This window comes from Nicotiana attenuata, unplaced genomic scaffold, assembly GCF_001879085.1.
Source record: "Nicotiana attenuata strain UT unplaced genomic scaffold, NIATTr2, whole genome shotgun sequence".
In the NCBI taxonomy this organism is placed as follows: domain Eukaryota; kingdom Viridiplantae; phylum Streptophyta; class Magnoliopsida; order Solanales; family Solanaceae; genus Nicotiana; species Nicotiana attenuata.
In genome coordinates, this window is record NW_017672964.1 from 112818 (window position 1) to 135926 (window position 23109).

The window sequence follows — 23109 nt, forward strand, 5'->3', positions numbered from 1 at the left end:
CGATTGGCCAGGGCCTGAATATCCAAAGCAAGTGGTCTCTGGCCGACCGGAATATAAGCAAGACTACCCATGCTGGCGGACTTTCTTCTCAATGCATCGGCTACCACATTGGCTCTCCCTAGGTGATACAAAATAGTAACATCATAATCTTTCAATAACTCCAACCACCTCCTCTGCCTCAAGTTCAACTCCTTCTGCTTGAACAAGTACTGCAGACTCTTGTGATCAGTGTACACCTCACACGTCACGCCATATAGGTAATGCCTCCAAATCTTCAAAGCATGAACAATGGCTGCCAACTCTAGATCATGAACCGGATAATTCTTCTCGTGGATCTTCAACTGCCTCGAAGCATAAGCAATGACTCTGCCATCCTGCATCAATACCGCACCAAGCCCAATACGTGAAGCATCACAATAAACTGTATACGGCCCTGAACCTGTGGGCAAAACCAATACCGGTGCCGTAGTCAGAGCTGTCTTGAGCTTCTGAAAGCTCGCCTCACACTCATCCGACCATCTGAACTGGGCACCCTTCTGGGTCAATCTGGTCATCGGGGCTGCTATGGATGAAAATCCCTCAACGAACCGGCGGTAGTAGCCTGCTAACCCCAAGAAACTCCGAATCTCTGTAGCTGATGCTGGTCGAGGCCAGTTCTTGACTGCCTCAATCTTCTTCGGGTCCATCTGAATACCCTCTGCTGATACGACGTGACCCAAAAATGCAACCGAACTTAACCAGAACTCGCACTTCGAGAACTTAGCATATAACTGACTATCCTTCAGAGTCTGAAGAACCACTCTGAGGTGCTGCTCGTGCTCCTCCTGGCTGCGGGAGTATACCAGAATATCATCAATAAAGACTATCACGAACAGGTCCAAGTAAGGTCTGAACACTCGGTTCATCAACTCCATAAATGCTGCTAGGGCATTGGTCAACCCAAATGACATGACCAAAAACTCATAATGCCCATACCGAGTGCGGAATGCTGTCTTAGGGACATCAGACGCCCTAATCCTCAGCTGATGGTAGCCAGATCTCAAGTCTATCTTTTAAAATACCTTTGCACCCTGAAGCTGGTCAAACAAATCATCAATCCTCGGCAGTGGATACTTGTTCTTTATCGTCACTTTGTTCAATTGCCGGTAATCAATGCACATCCTCATCGAACCATCCTTTTTATTCACAAATAACACCGGCGCACCCCAAAAAGAAACACTGGGTCTGATAAAACCCTTCTCTAGCAAATCCTGCAACTGGTCCTTTAACTCCTTCAACTCTGGCGGGGCCATGCGATACGGCGGAATGGAAATGGGCTGAGTGCCCGGAGCCAGATCAATATAGAAATCAATATCCCTGTCGGGCGGCATACCCGGCAGGTCTGAAGGGAAAACCTCGGGGAACTCTCGAACAATAGGAACAGAGTCAATAGAAGGAACCTCTGTGCTGGAACCGCGAACATACGCCAGGTAAGCTAAACACCCTTCTCGACCATACGTCGAGCCTTCACATATGAAATAACACTGCGGGTGGCGTGACCCGGGGTCCCTCTCCACTCCAATCGGGGCAAATCTGGCAAAGCCAAGATCACGGTCTTGGCGTGACAATCCAAGATAGCATGATATGGGGACAACCAATCCATCCCTAATATAACGTCGAAATTCACCATGTCTAAGAGCAATAAATCAACACGGGTCTCCAGACCCTCAAACACTACCACACAGGAACGATGAACTCGGTCGACCACTATAGAATCACCCACCGGTGTAGATACATAAACAGGGATACCCAAAGCATCGCTAGGCATAGCCAGGTAGGGTGCAAAATAGGACGACACATATGAATACGTAGACCCAAGGTCAAATAGCACTGAAGCATCCCTATCACAGACCAGAATAGTACCTGTAATGACTGCATCTGAAGACTCAGCCTCTGGCCTGGCTGGAAAAGCATAACACCGGGGCTGGGCCCTACCTCCCTGAACCATATCTCTGGGACGATCGGCTGCTAGCTGGCCTCTACCCCTGGCGGTCCGAGCTCCACCTCTATGATCTCTACCTTCACCTCTATGGCCTCTACCCTCGCCTCTAGCTGGCTGGGCGGTCTGTGGATCACCTGATGCCTATATCATAGGACGAGGACCCTGCTGCTGTGACTGAGCACCCCTCAACCTCGGGCAAGCCCTCCTGATGTGACCATACTCACCACACTCATAGCACCCGCCTGAATGCTGCAGCTGAGAAGAATGTGACTGAGCCTGTCGACCTGAATGTCCACCCCGAAACTCTAAAGTGGTGGGGCACTGATGGGTGCTGATGGGGAACTGTGAAGCTGCTGGTCAAAATAATGCGCTTGAGAACCACGACCCTCTGAAGAGCCATGGGAGACCTGTAGGGCTGACTGAAAGGGCCTCGGAGGATGGCCTCTATCATAAGAATCTCTACCTCCAAACGAGGTACCACTGAACCTACCTGCATGACGGGGCCTCTTATCTGACCCATGACCACCTCCTCGTGCAAGAGCCATCTCAACTCTACGGGCCGCATTGGCCGCCTCCTAAAAAGAAATCTCACTACCGGCTCCTATAGCCATCTGGAGACGGATCGGCTGAATCAATCCATCGATAAACCTCCGCACCCTCTCTCTCTCTGTGGGGAGTATAACAATAGCATGGCGTGCCAAATCAATTAATCGAGTCTCATACTGCGTGACTGTCATAGAGCCCTGCTGGAGGCGCTCGAACTGCCTGCAAAGTGCCTCTCGCTGAGTAACTGGGAGAAACTTCTCCAACAACAGCTCTGCAAACTGGTCCCAAGTCAATGATGGCGACCCTGCTGGTCTGGATAAACAATAGTCCCTCCACCAAGTCTTGGCGGATCCTGCTAGTCGAAAAGTGGCAAAGTCGACCCCATTGGTCTCCACAATACCCATAGTCCGAAGGATCATGACAGCTGAATAAGAAATCCTGTGGATCCTCTGAAGAAGTACCGCTGAAGGTGGTGGTGAAGAGCTTGGAGAACCTATCAAGCCTCCACAAAGCATCTGAAGACATAGCCGCTCCATCGCCGGCCTGGGTCACAATACCTGGCTGAACTGCCACCGCTGGCTGAACTACTGGAATATGAGCCTGGGGAGCTACCTGCTCCGGAGTACGTGTAGTAGGAGTCTGAACTCCTCCTCCAGCCTGAGAAGTGGCTGGTGCTACTGGGAGCAAACCTGCTCTAGTGACGCTATCCACAAAGCCTGCCAGTCTGACCAAAGCGTCCTGAAGATCTGGGGTGACTATGAACCCTCCTGGGACCTGAGCTGGGCCCACCGGAGCTGCTGGGGCTGGAACCTCCTCATCATAATCAGTATGAGGCTCCACCTCTAGGACTGCTGCTCGGGGCTGAGCTCTGCCCCTGCCACGGCCTCTGGCACGGCCCCGGCCTCGCCCTCTGCCCCTCGTAGGAACTGCTGCTGGGGGCTCGGGCTGCTGCGCGGTAGAAGAGGAAGCACGTGTTCTCGCCATCTGCGAAAGAACAGAGTAGAAAGACAATCAGTATTTTAGAAACAGAACCACACGACAAGAAAGAACAAAAGTGAAATTTTTCTTAACTCCGTAGCCTCTGGGGGATAAATACAGACGTCTCCGTACCGATCCCTCAGACTCTACTAAGCTTGTCCGTGAGTTGTGAGACCTATGTAACCTAGAGCTCTAATACCAACTTGTCACGACCCGGATTTCCCACCATCGGGAGTCGTGATGGCGCCTACTAATAGGAGCTAGGCAAGCCAATTAATTTAACACTTCTCTTAGACAAATTAACCATATAAGGAAAGACGAGACAATTAACATAAAAGCGGAAGTCTTAAAACATATATAACTGAAAACCAAATGCGGAAGTTTAACATTTCTCTACCCAAGACTGGTGTCACTAACTCACGAACTACTAAAGATACTAAAAACAAGTCTGAATAGAAGTACATCAATGTTTGTCTCGGTACAAGGAAAACAAACTAATAACATAGAAGGGACTTCGGTCTGCGGACGTCAGCTAGGCTACCTCAAAAGTCCCTGAACTGGAGTCAACTCCCGGATCCTCTACCGCTGTCCAAAAGCTGCTGCTCCTGCGCTGTGATCTGTGCAAAAAGATCCACAGAGTGTAGCATCAGCACAACCGGCCCCATGTGCTGGTAAGTGCCTAGCCTAACCCCGGCGAAGTAGTGACAGGCAGACCAGACTACCAGATAAACCTGTGCAGTTATGATATATAGTGCGGAAAATAAACAGGAAATAAACAGTTATATAAGGAGGGGGAAACATGTTGTGGGGAGGCAACAGTTAAAACAGGAAGTCTAAGCTTAAAGGATAGAACAGCCAATAGAAGTTTAAATCCGAAATAAACACAATTAAGCTATAGTTTGTTGCGGTGCGCAACCCGATCCGATCACATACAATACTGTTTGCGGCGTGCAACCGATCCTCAATCATATAGTGTTGTTGCGGCGCGCCAACCCGATCCTCAATTATATAGTGTTGTTGCGGCGTGCAACCCGATCCTCAATTATATAGTGTTGTTTGCGGCGTGCAACCCGATCCTCAATATATAGTGTTGTTGCGGCGTGCAACCGACCTATTATATATATAAACATCCAAACCTCACCTAATCAACAATCCCGAGTAAGGGGTAAGGGGAGGTAACAACTGGTGACAGCAACCCCGGCAAGGGGAATATAGCAACGCAACTAAATCCCGGCAAGGAGAAAAATCAACAAAAAACAAATAACACGTCCCGGCAAGGGAGTAATCGTTCAACTCTTTCACTTTCTTTACACTTTCTCACTGAAATTTCACCTTAACGTTTCGAGCCATCGCTCTAAGAGTCATTTTCAAAAATCTCTGTCTCATGCTCTTTACAGTATATAGAAATCATCGAACAAGCATGGAAGAATCAGAACGATTCAGGATAATGTCAATATAAGGACACACGGTCATGCTAGACACCGGTGTATAGATACTCGTCACCATGCCTATACACCGCACTCGACAAATAGCAATTAGCAAATAAGACTCTACTCCTATTCCCTCAAGCCAAAGTTAGACCAAACACTTACCTCAAATGCTCCAAAAATCAACTCAAGCCTCTAGTGTAGCTTTACCCCTCGAAATCGGCTCCAACTCAGTCAAATCTATGAAATAATGACTTTACAATATTAATAATAGCTAAACAAACTAAACCCAATGCCTAAATATGAATTTCCAAGATTTCTTCCAAAAATTTCAAAATCGACCCCGGGCTCGCTTGGTCAAAACACGAGGTTCGAACCAATTCCATGTCACCCATTCCCCCACGAGCCCGGATATACAATTTGTTTTCAAATTCGACCCCAAAACGAGGTCTAAATCAAAGAAAATTGAAAAGCCCTAATTCCACCCTTTTCCCCAATTCTTACCATGAACTACATGATTTAGGTCTAGGAATTTGATAAATGATGATAGAAAATGAAGAAAACGAGTTAGATAATACTTACCCAAGAAGCTTTGGTGAAGGATAGCTCTAAAAATCGCCTATGTGCTGTGGAGAAGATGAACTCGTGTGTTTTGGGTGAAAAATCCCGTTACTGGTCTGTTTTTAGGCTTTAAAAATAACTGGGCGAATTTGCCCTACGCGATCGCAGAAATAGGGATGCGATCGCGAAAGGTCCCACTGACTGGTCATCGCGATCGCGTGGATGGTAACGCGAACGCGTAGAAGAAATACTGGGGGTCCAAAAGTTTGGTCTATGCGAACGCGAGTCTACTGGTGCGAACGCATTGAAGGAAATGCTGAAGCTACGCGATCGCGTGACCGAGTACGCGAACGCGGAAGAGGAAAAAGCCAAAGGAACGCGAACGCGGGCTGAAGATTGCGATCGCGAAGGAGGGAACAACTGTGCAAAAATTGCAGATTTTCTGCAACTTTCTCTAAGGCCAAAAACATCCCGAACCACCTCCGAATCACTCCCGAGCCCTTGGGGCTCCTAACCAAACACACACACTAACTCAACAACCTCATAAGAACTTAACCAAGCGATCAAATCGCCAAAACAACATCAAAATCAATGAATCAACCCTCAAAATCATCTTTTTTCATTCTAACTTCATAAACTTCAAATTTTAGATATTTAGGTCCGAAACACGTCAAATGACGTCCGATTTCGACCAAATTTCACAGGAAGTGCTTAAACCATATATAAGACTTGTACCGGGCGTCGGAACCAAAATACGAGCCCGATACCACAACCTTTTAATCAATTTTCATTTCCATTTTCCTTAATAATTTCAGAAAAATAATTTCACAGAAAAATTCTTTTCTCGGGCTCTAGACCTCGGAATTCGACTCCGGACATATGCCCGAGTCCCATATTTTTCTACGGACCCTCCGGGACCGTCAAATCACGGGTCCAGGTCCGTTTACCAAAAATATTGACCAAAGTCAACTTTAATCATTTTAAAGCCACATTTTAAAATTTTCACAGAATTTAACATATAATCTTTCCGGCTACGCGTCCGGACTGCGCACACAAATCGAGGAAAGTAAAAAATGAGGTTTTCAAGGCCTCGGAAGCGCGGAATGAAAGAGAAAACAGGTGATGACCTTTTGGGTCGTCACACTCGCAAACACCAGGTTGAGGGTTAATAATAATTTTACATGTAACCATCTCATAGATGCATCTTATGTGGTATACATGGCAGGTGAATGGGCCCATATTCACCTTTGATATTTCCAGCATTCATGGGATTCAGTTCCAATTTTAATTGGTCTATTAATTAATGAGAACAAGCAACATAAAAGAATTCGATCGTAAAGAACTTTCTAGTTCTTTAATGATTACCCATGTGAATTCTCTTTTATTTTTGCACATCATACTTAAATTAATATGGCTAAACCAATTATGTCAACTGAATAAATTATCAATATTGATAAACTTCAGGTTTACACCATGACGCGTGCAATTATAAAAATACTCCAAGTTTATTATGATATGTGTTTTTATATCAATAAACATTCACTTTATTATGGTATTCTTTTATTTGTGTAGTACAAGCCGCAGAATTAAGTGGGTAGCTTTTCACATACATAGTACCCCATTACAAGTTGTAGTAATAAAAGATATTAAATCTTTCCTTTATTTATAGTCTCAATTTAACCAACCGCTTTCGCGAATACTTTTGAAACTCAATAAGTTTCTTTGAGACTTACTACGACATAATATCTTATTGATAATCAATTTTATTTCTCCAAAATATTAATAATTGGCTCTTCCATAACTCTCAATTAATTTTTTACTACCATATATTCATCATCATCCGTATGATGAATATCTCTTTCAAGGAGAAAATTATATTATTATAGTCATGGTCAAAATTATATGCAAGATCTGTTTCTTGCATTATTGTTATTCTTTAATAATCACATTACCAAATATTTTGGTGTACAATAGGTATGTGACCAATGACCATTCATGCCATAATAATGATATTATTTTCTTATATCATCTCAAACCTCCTTCTAGAGGTGAGTGCGGTATATTCACTACCACTAGCACGTTTATATTCTTTCAAGAATGAATATGTATTCATAAATCACATGTTGTCACATTCAAGTCATGAATGGACCATAATCATCTATATGTGCTTTACAAAATCTCATGTCAAATCGATGACAAATATTACTTTCACAGAGTGAAGGATTATTCTGAGAATCCTTATTATTCTCATTATCACAAGGATGCCGATTATGATTTCGTCTTTGCCACGTCCACATCTATTGATACCTTCATGGTAATAATCTTGTCTTCTTTCAGACTTATTACATACTGCTATCACATTCTCTTAAGCGAATGAGAATGAAGCAAATTCAATGGGACGAGTTTCCACTTCTTGAGCCCACAATCATACATGAATTTGATCATGGCAAGACAAAGAAATTTTACCACTTCGGGTGGTAATAATTTCTTACAAACTCCATTAGAGTTATAATAAAAATTTATTGTCTTTGCTTGTATTTAAAATCAAATTATCGAATGTCAAGAATTTAAAAGAGAAAAATAAGGTAAAATACTTACCGTAAATCCACAATTATTCATGAAGGAAGTTCTTTGAACAATTGACAATCATTATGCTCAATCCCGAAGCTTCTACTCAATTGGTTAGAATCCCTCGTTTATAACATGTTATAAAATAATAAAAGAAGAAGTATTGCGGAGAAAAATATATAGAAATTTTTTATTGATTTGGGATGAATTACAATAGAATATGACCTCTTTATTTATAGGGAAAAAGTGACTAAGCGACCAAGTAGCAAACCCTACCTTAAATATAATTCTATTTGTAATAATATTTCATTTATTGGTTCTAGGATATATTTTACATATTTTCTTAAAATAAAATAATAAAGAAGTTGTGAATTTATCTAGCTGGCTACCTTGTCATTCAGATCATGAGCTTATATTACAGCCTAAATATAGTCCTCTAGCATGCTAGATATTTGCTACTCCTACATATAATATCGTCTCTCTCTCTCTCTCTCTCTCTCTCTCTTGTCATCTTCAGCAATATCTGTCACCTTAAAACGACAAACCAAGAAAATTTTCTGATCTCCACATTCTGATGAACAACATTAGTTGTCTAAATACCAAGAACTTACTGCTTCTGATCTACTACTAGTAGTCAAATACAATCTTGGGGGTATTAAATTTCAAGTACTTGTAGCAAAAAGGGTATCCAAAGTAAAAGATGAGTTTCAGAGAAGAGAATAATGAAGATGGAAGAGGAGGAGGAGGGGATCTGAGGAAGCCATTTTTGCATACCGGAAGTTGGTATCGTATGGGTTCAGCACAGACTTCAAGCATGATGATGGGTTCTTCTCAAGTTATTCGTGATAGCTCAATCTCAGTTCTTGCTTGTGTTATGATTGTTGCTTTGGGTCCGCTCCAGTTTGGTTTCACTGTAATTTATCCCTTACTCCTTTTGCATTCAGTTTCTTTCCTTTGCTTTGATACTAAATGTCTGATTATCTGTTGATAAATTGCAATTTCCATAAAGATGATAACTTTGAATAGTAAAAGTGTTTTACCTTTCTTTTTTAGTTGTAAATGGATCAATTTGGATAAAAGGTTGAATCTTTGTATTCTGTAACTTGAATCTGTAGTAATTCTAGAGATTGAAATTTCCCTTATATAGTCAGCACTTTCTTGTTCTTTTTTTTTTTTTTTTTTGTGGTAATAAAAGGATCAATTTTGCCTAAAAGGTGGAGTCTTTATTGAGATTTCTATTTATTCTTGTAACCTAAATCTGTAGTAATTTTAGAGATTGAAGTTTCCATTATGTAGTCTGCAATTTCTTGGCTGGTGTTAAAATGAAATTGAAGCTTGTACCTTGCTTTTAAGTCATAAAGGGATCACTTGGCAGAAAGGTTGCTTCTTTGTTGGGAATACAATTTTTTTTCTGGGATTACTATTTGTTATGGCAATTTTCTGCCTAAATGTGTAGTAATTCTAGAGGTTGAAGTGTCCCTGTGTAATCTGCACTTTCTTGGATGGATACCAGTTTTATATTGCTGCTACGTATGTATCTTTTGTATCTATGTATGTTTATATGTATGTATGTACATGTGTCTGTGTGCGTCTATATCTCTGTTTGATCATTTGTTTTTTTTTTGGTTGTTACTGTAGTCTGGTTATTCTTCGCCTACGCAAACTGCTATTACCAAAGATCTGAAGCTCACTGTTTCTGAGGTAATGAGTCATTCTTGCTTTATATATTTCGATTCATTTGCTTGAGAGCAATTGCTGACTAAAGTTAATCTTTTCAGTTCTCTTTGTTCGGTTCATTATCTAATGTGGGTGCTATGGTGGGGGCAATATCTAGTGGTCAAATTGCCGAGTACATTGGGCGAAAAGGGGTAAGATAATGGCATCAATAGGCTCTGCTTCCCCTTTTCTTTTGCTTGCCTATTTTGTACAAGTGGATACTCAAGTTTCTTGTCCTACTTGCAGTCTTTAATGATAGCTGCTATACCTAACATCATTGGTTGGCTTTCCATCTCATTTGCCAATGTAAGACAATTCTGCTTTGATGCTAATGAAAAAATTACTACTGGTCATATGATGCGTCAAACCTACACTATTGCAATATTTCTACATCCCTTTCTGACTCAAATATTGATCCAGGATCTGTCCTTCTTATACATGGGAAGATTATTGGAAGGTTTTGGAGTCGGCATAATTTCTTACACGGTAAACATTAAGTTTGTTAATTCTCTTTTTTGTTACATTGTATAAGTTATTGGAGATATTAAAAGTGTCAAAAATTTTCTGCTTCCATGTCATGCTTATTTCAGGTTCCTGTATATATTGCCGAGATAGCACCTCAAAACCTGAGAGGGGCCCTAGGGTCAGTTAACCAGGTATGCTTAGTGGCTTCATTCTCTTTAACCAAAGTTATGCCTGTTAAGTAAATCATGCTAACTTTTCTATCATATAGCTCTCTGTTACAGTTGGGATCATGTTATCCTATTTGCTGGGACTTTTCGTTAATTGGAGGCTGCTTGCCGTTCTTGGTAATGATCTATTCTCTTTACTCTTTTAAGTTCTACAGTTTATAGATGTAAGTTTCATTTCATTTCCTGATGAATGGTATTCTTTGACTTAACTTCCTCACATCTGCGATGAAAGCTCAAATTTCCTTCACATAGAGATGTGTTTTATGAAGGGGAGCCTTGGCATAACTGGTAAAGTTGCTGCCATTTGACCAGGAGGTCACGGGTTGGAACCGTGGTAACAGCCTCTTGCAGAAATGCAAGGTAAGGCTGCGTACAATAGACCCTTGTTCTCCGACCCTTCTCCTAACCCCGCGCATAGCAGGAGCATAGTGCACCGGGCTGCCCTTTTTTTTAGATATGTGTTCTATACTGATCATGATGGTAACTCAAATTTCCTTCATTTAATGATGTGTTTTATAGTACTAAAAGGTCTATAGCAACTGAGAGCAAATATTAAGGATGTTCAAACTTGTCTTGACTCAGAAATGAGCATTAAAGTGGTTTGCTTGGTCTTACCAAACTCAGAATAGTTCAGTTGAGCCGATTATGAGTCGACCTCAAGTGATTATCCTTTGTATTCAGTACATCTATTGGTTTTTGAGTCAAGCTCTAACTGAGCATAATAAATTAAGAAAACACACCCATGGAAAAGAAAAAGAAACGGAAGAGTGTGTTCAAGCTTGACTACTTATTAAAAGAAAAAGTGTTCAAGTTTGGTTTGATGGGTTAACCAGATTAGGTAAGCCAGCTAATCAGCTAGTGACGATTTGGGAATTGACTCATTTTGAATTAAAAGCCACCTCTCTCTTTTCTAGTAGTTTGGAGACAGGAAATAAAGCACTTTCTGTTTCACAGATACTACTTCTGATGCTTGCATACTGTTTAGTTTGAGAACATTTTCTATTTCAAAGTGACCGTCTGTTTTCCTTTTGCTAGAGCAATGAATCATAAGCAGTTTCTAATGGGATAAATGCATACTAATAAACAAACAAAAACCTGCTTACTAGTGCATTTCTTATGGAGAAAAATTGTGCAGACCTAAATATCTGGAGGGTGTTTAATGTATCTCTCTAAAGGGCATGTTAACTTCCATCGAGATTTGCACCAGTTCATTGGGTGATCTCTGCTCCTACTGAAGTAACAGGAAAAGCAGAACATAGTAACTCTTCATCCAATTATTGTCATCCATGCTAACTGGTTTAAGCATATTTCTTCCGGAAAACTGGTATTACTGGTTGTGTTGTGATAGAACAAAACAAAGATCAAAGATATATCGTAGTAGATAAGGGAGGGATAGCCTAGTGGAAGGAATCCTCCACCTTCAAGCTTGAGGTTTGGGGGTTTGAATCACCAAGAAAGGAAAGTGGGAAAGGGTGGCTGTTGCCTCCTCGCAGTGGACTTTGGTGGTTTAGGTTTACCTTATAAAAAAAATAAAATCAAAGTTATTTCCTAGTAAAGTAAAGCTAGTCTGTGATTTGCTTTGAAGTGCAAGATAAAGAACCCAGAATGTGTTAAGCTTTTCAAACAGGAAAGAATCCGAAGTGCTTAGTTTTGCTGGAATCATGCATAGGAAACCCTTCCTTCTTGGGCTTGTGAACTAACTATTATTTTACGCCACAGGAACGCTGCCCTGCCTAGCGCTGATACCTGGACTATTTTTCATCCCGGAATCTCCTCGGTGGTTGGTGAGTATCATAATTTAATTTCCATGGTTCCTTGAAGGTTCTAGTTGCGGTATCTCATGTAAATTTCTTGGTGAGACATAGGCCAAGATGGGTTTGACAGAAGATTTTGAAACTTCCTTGCAAGTTCTTCGAGGATTTGATGCAGACATTTCCATTGAAGTAAATGAAATTAAGGTAATCCAGTTGCTTGAATGCCCTTGAATGAAAAGACATGCAATTCTCGGCAAACTACTGTTCCATGGAACAGTTTTGTAAATTGAGTTTTGCTGTCAGCAATATGGATTTTATTGGCTTCTTATCAAATTTCTGTTTTGTGTAGAGGTCTGTAGCATCCACAAGCCGAAAGTCAGCAATACGTTTTGCAGATCTCAAACAAAGAAGATATTGGTTGCCTCTCATGGTAATTTTTTTGTTCGGTGCTGTTTCCGGAAGATGAACATGCTTACATATATCATTCTTTTGATCAGACCTTTTAATCTCTCATCCTGTAGATAGGAATTGGACTGCTTGTCCTGCAACAATTAGGAGGAACCAATGGTGTGATCTTCTATTCCAGTAACATTTTCCTGTCTGCAGGTATGTCGGTAGCCTTAATGAAATGAATTTATCTGCCTTTTGTAGATAGTACCTAGTATTCTTCCTTTCTGTCAAAAAGCAAAAAAAAGTCAAGAATAATCTAGCGTCCTTAGTTTGCTTGCATCCCTAGCTGGCTAAACGCAATTGCGGGAAGCATTGTAACCTACTTTTAACAACTTATTTCTTGGTGTGATAAGAACCTTGACTAAAATTATTGAACAGGCTTAACAATTTTATCTGTAAATCTCTTATTGATTGACATGTTTATTCACATGATATGAGACCATCTAATTTAGCTGTATATTTAACAGGGATTTCTTCAAGTAATGTTGCAACCTTTGGCGTTGGTGCTATCCAGGTCCAGCTGTCCAGATCAAATCTTAGTTGGATACTCGTTTGCTTTTTCTAATATAATTTCCAAATTCTGCATATTACAGAAAAAGGATGCAGAAAGATCACTTCTTCTTTTCCCCATATGGCAGTTATTTCTTAGTCATATATTGATCTATTTCCCTCATAGCTAACAACTGAAGAAGATTTTTCATTGTTTAGGTTGTTGCCACTGCTGTTGCTACATGGCTGGTGGATAAAACTGGGCGTAGGATTTTACTGATTGTAAGTTCTGGCAAAATGTAGTAACTTATATGCATACTTTTCTAACTTTTTCTAACACAGAAGAAGTGCATTTTTACAGATCTCCTCTGCTGGAATGGCTGTTAGTCTCCTTATTGTTGCTGTTGCATTCTTTCTGAAGGTATATTAGCGGAAGGAATAATTACTTCCTGCGTAAAAGAATGAGGGGTTGTAGCACTAACATATTTCCCTTCTTTCTGCGCACCATTATTTAACAGGGCTTTGTAGATAAGGATTCTACCCTTTATGACATGTTGGGAATATTATCGGTGGTTGGTGTTGTGGTATGTCCTCAACTTGATGCAGAAGTCTTTGTGACTCTTGGAAAAACACCGCTTCTGAATAATTAATTTTTGTTATCTAACCAATTTGTCTTTTCAGTTGATGATTATTGCATTCTCACTTGGAATGGGGCCCATTCCGTGGCTTATAATGTCTGAGGTACTAACTTGTTGATTTATCAGACAAAATTGCTACTGCATTTTCTTTTAATTGATCTGATTGTCCAAGAATCTACGCGTGACATTTATATGCCGTTTTGTAATCTGGAATCGTAGAGGCAGCTTTTGATGAAGTTTTTTTATGCTTGCTATTTCTTGTATACAAATTTTGACATAATTCCTTGAATCTGGCATTGTAGATTCTTCCGGTCAAGATCAAAGGCCTTGCTGGAAGTGTAGCAACATTAGCCAATTGGTTCTGTTCCTGGGTAATTACAGCAACTGCACCGTTGCTATTGGCTTGGAGCAGTGGAGGTATGTCTTTCTCTGTCTCACACACACAACCTAGACCACGTAAACCCGATGAGTATAAATGCAACAATATGAGCTAATTGATATATAACCTAATGCGTAAAAGAATACGTCTTGGCCCGTGTTTGAGTACCCTGTGAAAATTATGCACCCTCCATCTCCTACCAGCTCTGCACTTTATTCAATGCTCACGAGCACCTAAGTGTCGCTTTGTTGTTGCAAAAATTGTTGGTCATGGTCTGTTTATATAATTGATCTGACTTAAAGTGTTTACATCTTTTACCAGGAACATTCACTCTTTATTCACTTGTGTGTGCATTCACCGTGGTATTTGTGACAATTTGGGTACCTGAGACGAAAGGGAAAACGCTGGAGGAAATACAGTTCTCCTTTAGATGATAAAATTTTGAATATTTGCTTTTCTACTCCCTGGTGTTCTTTCTACAATAATTCTTTGCCCTTCCGCAAAAGTTTCAATACCTTATTAGAAGAACATTTGTAAAATTTACTTTTTCATTTATTCATCATCGTAGAAAGAGAGAATCATACTGCTGCTGCTGCTTTGAAAAGTCAGGACCTTGAGTGTTTGCAAGTGGTATTTGAGTTCACCATGCCTTTGTGCATTTTTTTCTTCTTCTGTGTACTATATACAGGAATTTTTTTTTGTTGTAATTGTAATATATTCGCATCTATTGGACATTGTGAGGGTTGCTTAAGAAGGAACTGTTAATCCTTGGTACTGATCTTGCTGTCTCCAAATTTCTGAAATTGTTGCTTCACTAGTTCTTTTCTAATTTCTTGCAACAAATGTATAAAATGGTAAAAGAAAAATCTAGGATGTCCGAGATGCTTCGTGCACCAAGCTGCCGATGAGACATAAAACTCTTCGAATATATAATGAAATGGGAGAATATTTATCATAAGCTAGGATATTCCAGATTGGTTCTGTAAGAGTAAACAACCGATGCAAGGTAATATTGCGTACAATAGACCAATGTGGTTTGGCTTTTCCCAGGACCCCGTGCATAGCGGGAGCTTAATTAATGCACCGGACTACCCCTTAGGATATTCCAGTTAGACAAACACATTATAGATCCTGTCCAGAGATGAGATTGTCGTCCTGAAAGAAGATGATGTGGTCATTAGTACTACAGGAAAACTGCTTTATACTTTGAAAAAGGGTGTTTTGGCATAAGCTGAAGTTGAGAGAAAAAAGTAGCTTTAGCATAGAAAAGATCTTTGTAAGTGTTTGCTAAACAATGAAAAAAGAAACTTGGTAGTAGTTGGTATACTTTCTACCACAAAGCCACTTTCAGCTTGAGCTTCTGGAACTGCTCCACAATTTTTTAGGCTTTAAACCATGTCAGGATTACTTGCTTGAAAAGACATCCTTTTTACTTGATTTTCCCAACTCCTAAAAGAGGGGCGTGCATGGTTTCAAAATGTGTGTGATCTTAGTATATACGTGTTAAGTGATTCTTTATATAATCTAAGATCTTATAAGTTTGATGTACTGGATTGCTACATAAATACACACAGCAGCTAATATTTTTTTCACTGGAGGGTGTGGCCTAACGAAAAACCAAATGGGTAATTAAAATCATGGGTAACAAGTATTCAAATTCAAATAGAGACAAAAAATGTTAAAGTGAAACTTAGACTTACTTTTTGTACTTGTGCTAGTGGAAGATAACCGTTAATCATTAAATAGTCGACGATGCTCACACTAACTTGGACACACTTTTCGAAAAAAAAATCCACAGCTATTTTCACATCGATGTCCTCTCATTATAGATGCCAATAATGTGTATATTTTACAATGCATTGGCTGTAGAAAGTAGGGTGTATAAAAAAAACCAATAAACCGCATTAAATTGAAAATTCGAGTAAAAAAAACAAAAAAAACAAATCCGATTGTGGTTTGGTATGATTTGGTTTGGTATCGAAAAATAAACCAGCATAATTGGTTGGTTTGGTTTAACTAAAAAAAATTAAACCGAATCCAAATCAACCCGGTAGTACATTAATACAATTTTTATAAATATTTCTTATACTTTTTCACATTTTTATCTTTTAACGTATTATTTCAAGTTTGGACTTAACATTCTTGAATGGTAAATAAATTTTATAGCCCATAAATGTAGTAACTCAAACGAAGTTCAAATCAATACTAATGCTGACAAAAGAAATTCAATTCAGCACTAGAAAATGACGATAGTATTGAATATCTATTTTAGGCTATACATTAGTATATAATGAAAATGCATAACTTAGTTTATCTTTTTCTTTAGTGCTTAGTTATGTAATTAGTAGTACTTATTAGCTATATTTATTTTGTCATGACCTATATAGTATTTTTATATTATGTTAATTTTTATTATGGCATATTAATTAGTAATATTTGCTTTATGCAATTTTATTATCTTTGTTGCTGAATATTTTAGTATAATGACATGATTTATCTCATATTATTGTGTTATTTTCTTAAAAAATACATTCTATAGTTGTATTTTACTAGGACTAAAGAAATATGTGGAGCACAAGTTACATTATTTATGCCAAAACAGATCTGTCTGATTGATATCAAAAGATGGATTACATGAGGGACTAATGGGAAGGGGATTGACAGAATTGAAAACAGGAGAAACAATAGGAAAAGAAGTTGAAACATTACATGAAACATCAATTGTAAAAGGAGAAACTAAAGGACTGCCATCAAGATGAATAAAATACAATCCATTGTCAGCTTTACCAATTCCCAGTGGCCTCTTCAGAGAAGGGCCCTATAAGAAACAATGCGAAGTAGTGAGAACTGCAATACAATGAAGTTGTAAAAGAAGTTGATATATTGAAATTAAATTGAACTGAAAGGATGGAACAAGAAGAACATTGTGTAGCACAATATCAGACCTAAGTTGTAATGATCCAATGGATACAACTTTTACTTTGGTAAGGTAATTAAGTAAGGTCTAGTTAGTGGTTGAAGGTTGTGAAGAAAGTGTTTGTAAGGTGTCATGTGATTAGTTGTCCCTGAGTCTAGAATCCAAGTATGAAGATTTAATTGTGAAGATGCACAGGCATGAAAATCCACAGACTTAACTACAGAACTGTAAAACAGACCTGCAAAATGGGCATATGCATGATTATCCCCAGAATGAGAGTCATTTGAGATTCCAGAAGAGATGTATGATTGCTTCAGGAGGGTAAGTAGGTGTTGAAACTGTTCAGAGGTGAATCCATGGTTGACAGGTGAAAAATGTTCCATGGGCGAGGCCAGTGGGGTAGAAGCAGTACCCTCAACTTGAACACATGATGCTGATCTCTTGTTTTTGGTGAACTTGAAATCAGCAGGAAAACCATGAAGTTTATAACATTTTTCAACGGTATGACCTGGTTTTTTGCAGTATCTGCATGACATGGATTGTCTAGGTTTCTTTCGTTCAAACTGTACCTTCTGATTGAATGATCTTTGCCCACTAGGATTTTGTGAATATGCTGAAGGAGTAGAGGATGCAGAAAAAGAGACAGAATCACTAGAAAAGCTTGGGGCCGGAGAGATTTCCCTTTGTCTCTCATCATGTTGTAACATGGAATAAGCTTTACTAAATGATGGAATTGGTGAGATCATGAGGATGTTGCTCTTGACAGTGTTATATGACTCATTCAATCCAGCCAAGAACCAAAACAGTTTCATCTCATCAAGAAATTTTGGTAGAGCACCACATGAACATGTAGGACCTACATAAGCAGTCTGAAGCTCATCCCAAAGACTACGAAATTTGGTGAAATAAGAGGCTATGTCTAAGGTACCCTGGGAAATAGTTCCAATCTCCCTTTGTATCTGAATAAATTTGGAACCATTAGACTGACCAAACCTCTCATTTATGTCTGACCAAATCTCTTTTGCAGTGTCATATTGATGATAGGCTATAATTGCATATTTTAGTCGCTTATTACACTTGAATTTACTGCACTTTAATTGAGTTTGCGCTTTAATCGCTAGTGTTTTGCACTAATTATGTGTTTTATGCCTTGTAGGTGTGATTCCGAGCTATATAGATGTTATGGAATGAATTTAAGTGATTTGAAGCTTTGAAGTCTGAGTAAAAGCTCAAGGAATTAAGCCGGGATCGTGTTCGGGGGTCAAATTTGATAATTAAGTACGAACGAAGACTTGAGGAGGCATATTGCGCACTGTCTAGTAAATAGACATAACATTTTGCTCAGAACTCCATTTGGGCTCTACAATATATGGTTGGAAAGCTAATTCAAAGGGCTACAACTTTCATGTTTTACGTTTTTTCAAATTCCAAACGGAACAGGGTGGAAAACGCAGTCGAAACCGCGACCGCGGCAGAAAATCAGATAACTTGTCTGGCCGCGGTCCTACCGCGTTTTGGCCGCGGTCGCGCCCTTCCAGGCGTCAAAAAGAAGTCCTATTTCGCCCGGGACAAGTTTATTTCGGCCCTACACTATTCCAACTTGTATAAAAGGGATCCTAAACCTATTTTGAAGTGAGGGGGACATATTTTAGACATAGATTCGACCTAAGGAGGCAAGAACACATTGGGAGCAAGGCGGAGAATTCTTCTACGAGTTTTTCCTTCCTCTTCCTATTTTTCATTGTTGGTTATGACTTTTAGTATTGTAGTTTTACATACTATTATGAATAGCTAATTTGTTATCTAGAGTTTTGATAGAACCTTTTGTAGGATAAATTCTTGTTATGTTTTTATATAATTGAGCCATAGCTTTTCTCTATTCGTTCAACTACGTTTATATTGTGGTTGGTTGAAGAGCTCTCAATTAGCTGTGCCTATTTAGTATGCATAACTCGGGAGAGAGTGCATATTTAGGTAATTGTTGAACAACACCACTCCCAGAGTATATGAGGGATCAATAACCGAGGGTTCAAAGGTGGGATTAGGGATAACGAAGCCTTGGGTGCGATCTGAAGTGAGCTGTATTAAAAGCCAGCTAGCGTAGCTCGGGAGAGTGCGTCTAGTAAATTGTCGTAATTACTCGGGAGAGATTTACGGTAATAAGAGTGCTCATGATCGGTAGAGAATACTTAGGCGAAATTATAGAAGACATAGCGGGAAGGATTCCGACAATAGGGGAAATCATAACTCTTAGACCTCCTTAATCTTTTCTCTAACCCTCAGTATCGTTAGTTGTTAATTTACTATTTTAATTTGTTAGTTAAGTAGTTAAACACAAGAATCTCAATATATATAAGTTAGGAATTGTTCAAGCTTGTCTTCTTGGTGATAGTGAACAATTGTAGCTAAACCTTAGTTCTCTGTGGGATTTGACTCCGGACTTGTAAACCGGATTATATTTGCAGCGACCGCATTGTCCTTTTTATAAGGCATAGTTGGGCGTGATCACATATCCTAGAACACTGGTGGCAATATCTCTAGATAGGGAATTAGTGATCCAGGCGACCGCCATATCGTTGCACCTTTCCTAGTAGGGATAATAAGGTGAATCACTAGAAGGTTTAGACTGGCGACCATCAATTAGTGCCAATTTATTTTTGGCAAAAAGGGAAACTAGCATACTTTTACGCTAGGCAACAAAACCAGTACCATCGAAAGGAGGAGATACCAGGTGAGTGCCAGGACTGTCTGAGGGATGAACATAAAGGGGATGTGAGGGATCTAAAGTGAATATAGTAAAACCATCGGATTGATTAGAGGGATTCACACGCTCATAGCTGAGAAGAAAACCCAAAATCAGACCAAGGTTTCGATAAAACCAAAAATTGTAATCAACGAGCTTCACGGGTACGAACGGATGGAGATAATCGATGACAGGAACTCATATCCTGCTCTGATACCATGTTAGAAGTGGAATTTTGCGGAAAATAAGAGGAATTTCCATGGTGGAAACTCAGAGAACGAGAGAGAGAAATTGATGGAAAATATCTGATCTCTTTATTAAAAATGAATAATCCGTCTTTCTAGAATAGTCCATAGTATTTATATACTTACATGAAAATGGCTATACAATCAAAATGTAAAGGAGGCTATCTTACTAAGTGATATAAAGACTGAAAGTATTAAAACTAAAGCTAACATTAGCTATTGGGTTTGGCCTGCTGTCGTTTGGACTGTGTTGGATCTATGTATGTCAACATACTAGGACTAAAGAAATATTTGGAGCACAAGTTACATTATTTATGCTATGAAGATTTTACCCGAAAAAACCCAAAAATCCGGGGAAAAAAACCGAAAAACCCGAGAAAAACTGAGATTGAAAAATCCGACTTTGTTGGTTTGGTTTAGTTTTTAGATTTAAAAACCCGACACTATTAATTTGGTTTGGTAATTGAAAAATGCGAAACAAACCCGACCTATTACTTCGGTTTTCTATGCACTCGAGCATTAGACGATCTAAGGTATTTTGAACCCAAAAAAAAAGGTATATAGCGAGATCCATTTTCAAGCTCTTCTCGTAAATTGTGGCACAATAATAAACAGGCTGCAGAAGTAATACTCCTCGTTCTAATTAATTGGCACATTTTTCTTCTCCGTGATTAGTCTCACAAATTCTCAGAGTTAATCATACCAGATCAATTCACATTTTTTTTTAAAAAAAACTAGTATAATCCGGATATTTACAGAAAAAATGCTATAAGTTACAATTGTTCTCATATCAAAATAACGAACGAACAATTTTAAAATGTAGTGAATGTTCGCTTAGCTCGAATCTTGGTAAAATAAAATGTTAAACAGTTTGCCAAAGGTATATATATTAACAACAAATATAAGAGATAAAGTAATAGTGACATTCTCAACTCTCTCGTAGCAAACTTTTCCTCAAACTAAGATATGAAATTTATAACAAAAGATATACTTACTTCTTTCAACGAGCGAATTTACACATTCAGGCGCAAACCGAAATTTGTCGATCGTTAGTCGTATTCATAATTTTGAATGGTCTTTGGTTAAAAATAAATAAGTAAATAAATAAATAATGCTCTTTGTTTTTGTTTTGCTCTTAGCTCGTTCGTCTTCTCTAGTTTGACGTTGATTTCGTTCTGTACTTTCGAATGAATATGCTATCTGCTTAAGCTAAGTAAGATAATAATTAATACAGAAGAATTTGTACGATAATTCATTAAGATATGATTAATTTGAACATAAAGACCAGATATTGCTTATAGAAAATATATATCCATTGAAAAACTAAAATGTAAAATGGTGTAGGAAAGAAAGACATATTCAGCTAATATCCTTCTTTTGTTATTTGTTTGCTGCTTTTGAGTTTCATACTTCAACATAAATAATAGGCTCCATCTGCTTTTTTACTTTGCCAATTCTTGCTTCTATTGGAGCTTGAGATACCTCAGCCTGTCAATAAAAGAACAAGTCCAATCCAAACAAATGAGATAAAAGATAATGAGATATTTAATTGGATTTAAGTTATATGTAGTCAAAATGTAAAAGATAATTGTAAATTAATTATTTCTATTTTTTATCAGGTTAATTAATGCTTTATCATAACGATTTACTTATAATTTTTTATAAATAACTTGATTGTATAAATATTTTTATACCGTTATATATTGCATAAAATTCAATCTCTAATTCATTATACAAGGCAAATGGATATTGTCATAATCCTTTCACGTGCTTAGCTTATCGAAATAGTTTAAAAAGTATTTGATTCTCTGGATACTGAAGAATCAGTAAAATGTGGAAGGTTAGTGCAAATACAGCTAGCAGTATATATCTAGAACAAGATGATTAATAGTCGAATAAAAATCAATGGAATTTTTACTTCAAAAAAGACGTTTAATAGCATTAGTATAAAGAGTATATGTATAATCAATCCTTAACTGATCGAGTGAACACTCCATTAATTAATTGGAGCTAGTAACAAGAATAGATTAGGAAAAAAAGTAATAATAACTTCTTGTTTTTCTAAAACATCAAATATTTTGAAACAAAAGACTGATTACCCAAACGACTAATATTTGAGACGGAATGTAATATTATTTTACCTTTGTTCTTCATCGTTGAACGAGTAGCCTTTGTTGTTATGGCCACCATTTGGCTTATTGTATTTAGGCAAAGGAACTTGACCAGACTCAATGCGTTTAATATCTTCCACAAGTTTTTCATAGTGAATTTTCACGTCTTCTTCTGTCTTACCACCACCAACTGCCTTAGCCAAATTACGCCACCGATCTGGTGTGTCTTTGTCATAAATAGCCAATGCATTCTCAAACTTCTTGTTTTGCTGAGGAGTCCATGTTGAATTCGAGGCCATTTTTGCAACAAGAAGGAAATTAAGGCCACACTAGAATGATTAAGGAGAGTAGATGATGTTTAGGTACAAAAAAGGTTAACATGAATACTCTATATATATAGCAATGGAGAGAGACAAATAGACAAAAGTATGGTGGGCCTGTGAGGATTTTTTTTTTTTTTTCTTCTGCTAAAACCAGGGAAAATATGTGAAAGCAGCATGTTTTTTTCTTCTAAATCATAATTACAACTAAGCATGTGCTTTTTTGTGGATAAGAAATTTAAGTTTAATACACAAAATGAGCAGTCCAGATCGGAAAATTTGTTAGAAATTAATGTTTCTTTCAGAGATATAGATTTATCAAGGGTAAGAAATCTTAGTTTAATATACAAAATTAGTAGTCCAGATCGAAAAATTTGTTAAAAATCTCTTTTAGAGATGTTTGTTTAAGATACAAAATTAGAGGTCCAGCTCGGAGAAATATGTTAGAAATTAACTCTCTTTTAGAGACATTTGATGTCGTTATTAGGTAAGTACTTAACTATATTGATCTCCCACCTGAATACTAAGCCAAATAATATTATACTCCCTCGTTTCATATTAAATGTGACAATTTTCTTTTTAGTCTGTTCCAAA

The 23109-nt window shown here is 38.4% G+C and overlaps 2 protein-coding genes across 2 annotated transcripts; one reads left to right on the forward strand and one right to left on the reverse strand.

Annotated features, from left to right (window-relative positions):
• Positions 1-8508: 8508 nt before the first annotated feature.
• Positions 8509-14957, forward strand: LOC109215038 (sugar transporter ERD6-like 4). Its single transcript, XM_019379051.1, has 18 exons — positions 8509-8974; positions 9700-9762; positions 9840-9929; positions 10024-10083; positions 10198-10263; positions 10368-10433; positions 10511-10586; positions 12189-12253; positions 12335-12427; positions 12573-12653; positions 12745-12829; positions 13141-13187; positions 13382-13444; positions 13524-13583; positions 13681-13746; positions 13844-13903; positions 14103-14217; positions 14501-14957. Exons 1-18 carry the CDS (start codon positions 8762-8764, stop codon positions 14611-14613), a joined length of 1482 nt encoding a protein of 493 aa, XP_019234596.1. The 5' UTR covers positions 8509-8761; the 3' UTR covers positions 14614-14957.
• Positions 14958-21329: 6372 nt separating this feature from the next.
• LOC109215037 (protein RADIALIS-like 4) lies at positions 21330-22549 on the reverse strand. The gene is made up of 2 exons (XM_019379050.1): positions 22226-22549; positions 21330-21572 (listed from the first exon to the last, which is right to left on the reverse strand). The coding sequence occupies exons 1-2, from the start codon at positions 22492-22494 to the stop codon at positions 21548-21550; spliced, it is 294 nt and encodes a 97-aa protein (XP_019234595.1). The 5' UTR covers positions 22495-22549; the 3' UTR covers positions 21330-21547.
• Positions 22550-23109: the final 560 nt, after the last annotated feature.

Bases quoted from the DNA above. Each gene is read 5' to 3' on its own strand.
- LOC109215038 (XM_019379051.1), top strand. From the start codon at position 8,762: ATGAGTTTCAGAGAAGAGAATAATGAAGATGGAAGAGGAGGAGGAGGG. The intron at 10,264-10,367 runs GTAAACATTAAG...TGCTTATTTCAG, and splicing joins TCGGCATAATTTCTTACACG to GTTCCTGTATATATTGCCGA. The intron at 12,254-12,334 runs GTGAGTATCATA...GGTGAGACATAG, and splicing joins CGGAATCTCCTCGGTGGTTG to GCCAAGATGGGTTTGACAGA.
- LOC109215037 (XM_019379050.1), bottom strand. From the start codon at position 22,494: ATGGCCTCGAATTCAACATGGACTCCTCAGCAAAACAAGAAGTTTGAG. The intron at 21,573-22,225 runs GTAAAATAATAT...TTTTATTGACAG, and splicing joins TTCAACGATGAAGAACAAAG to GCTGAGGTATCTCAAGCTCC.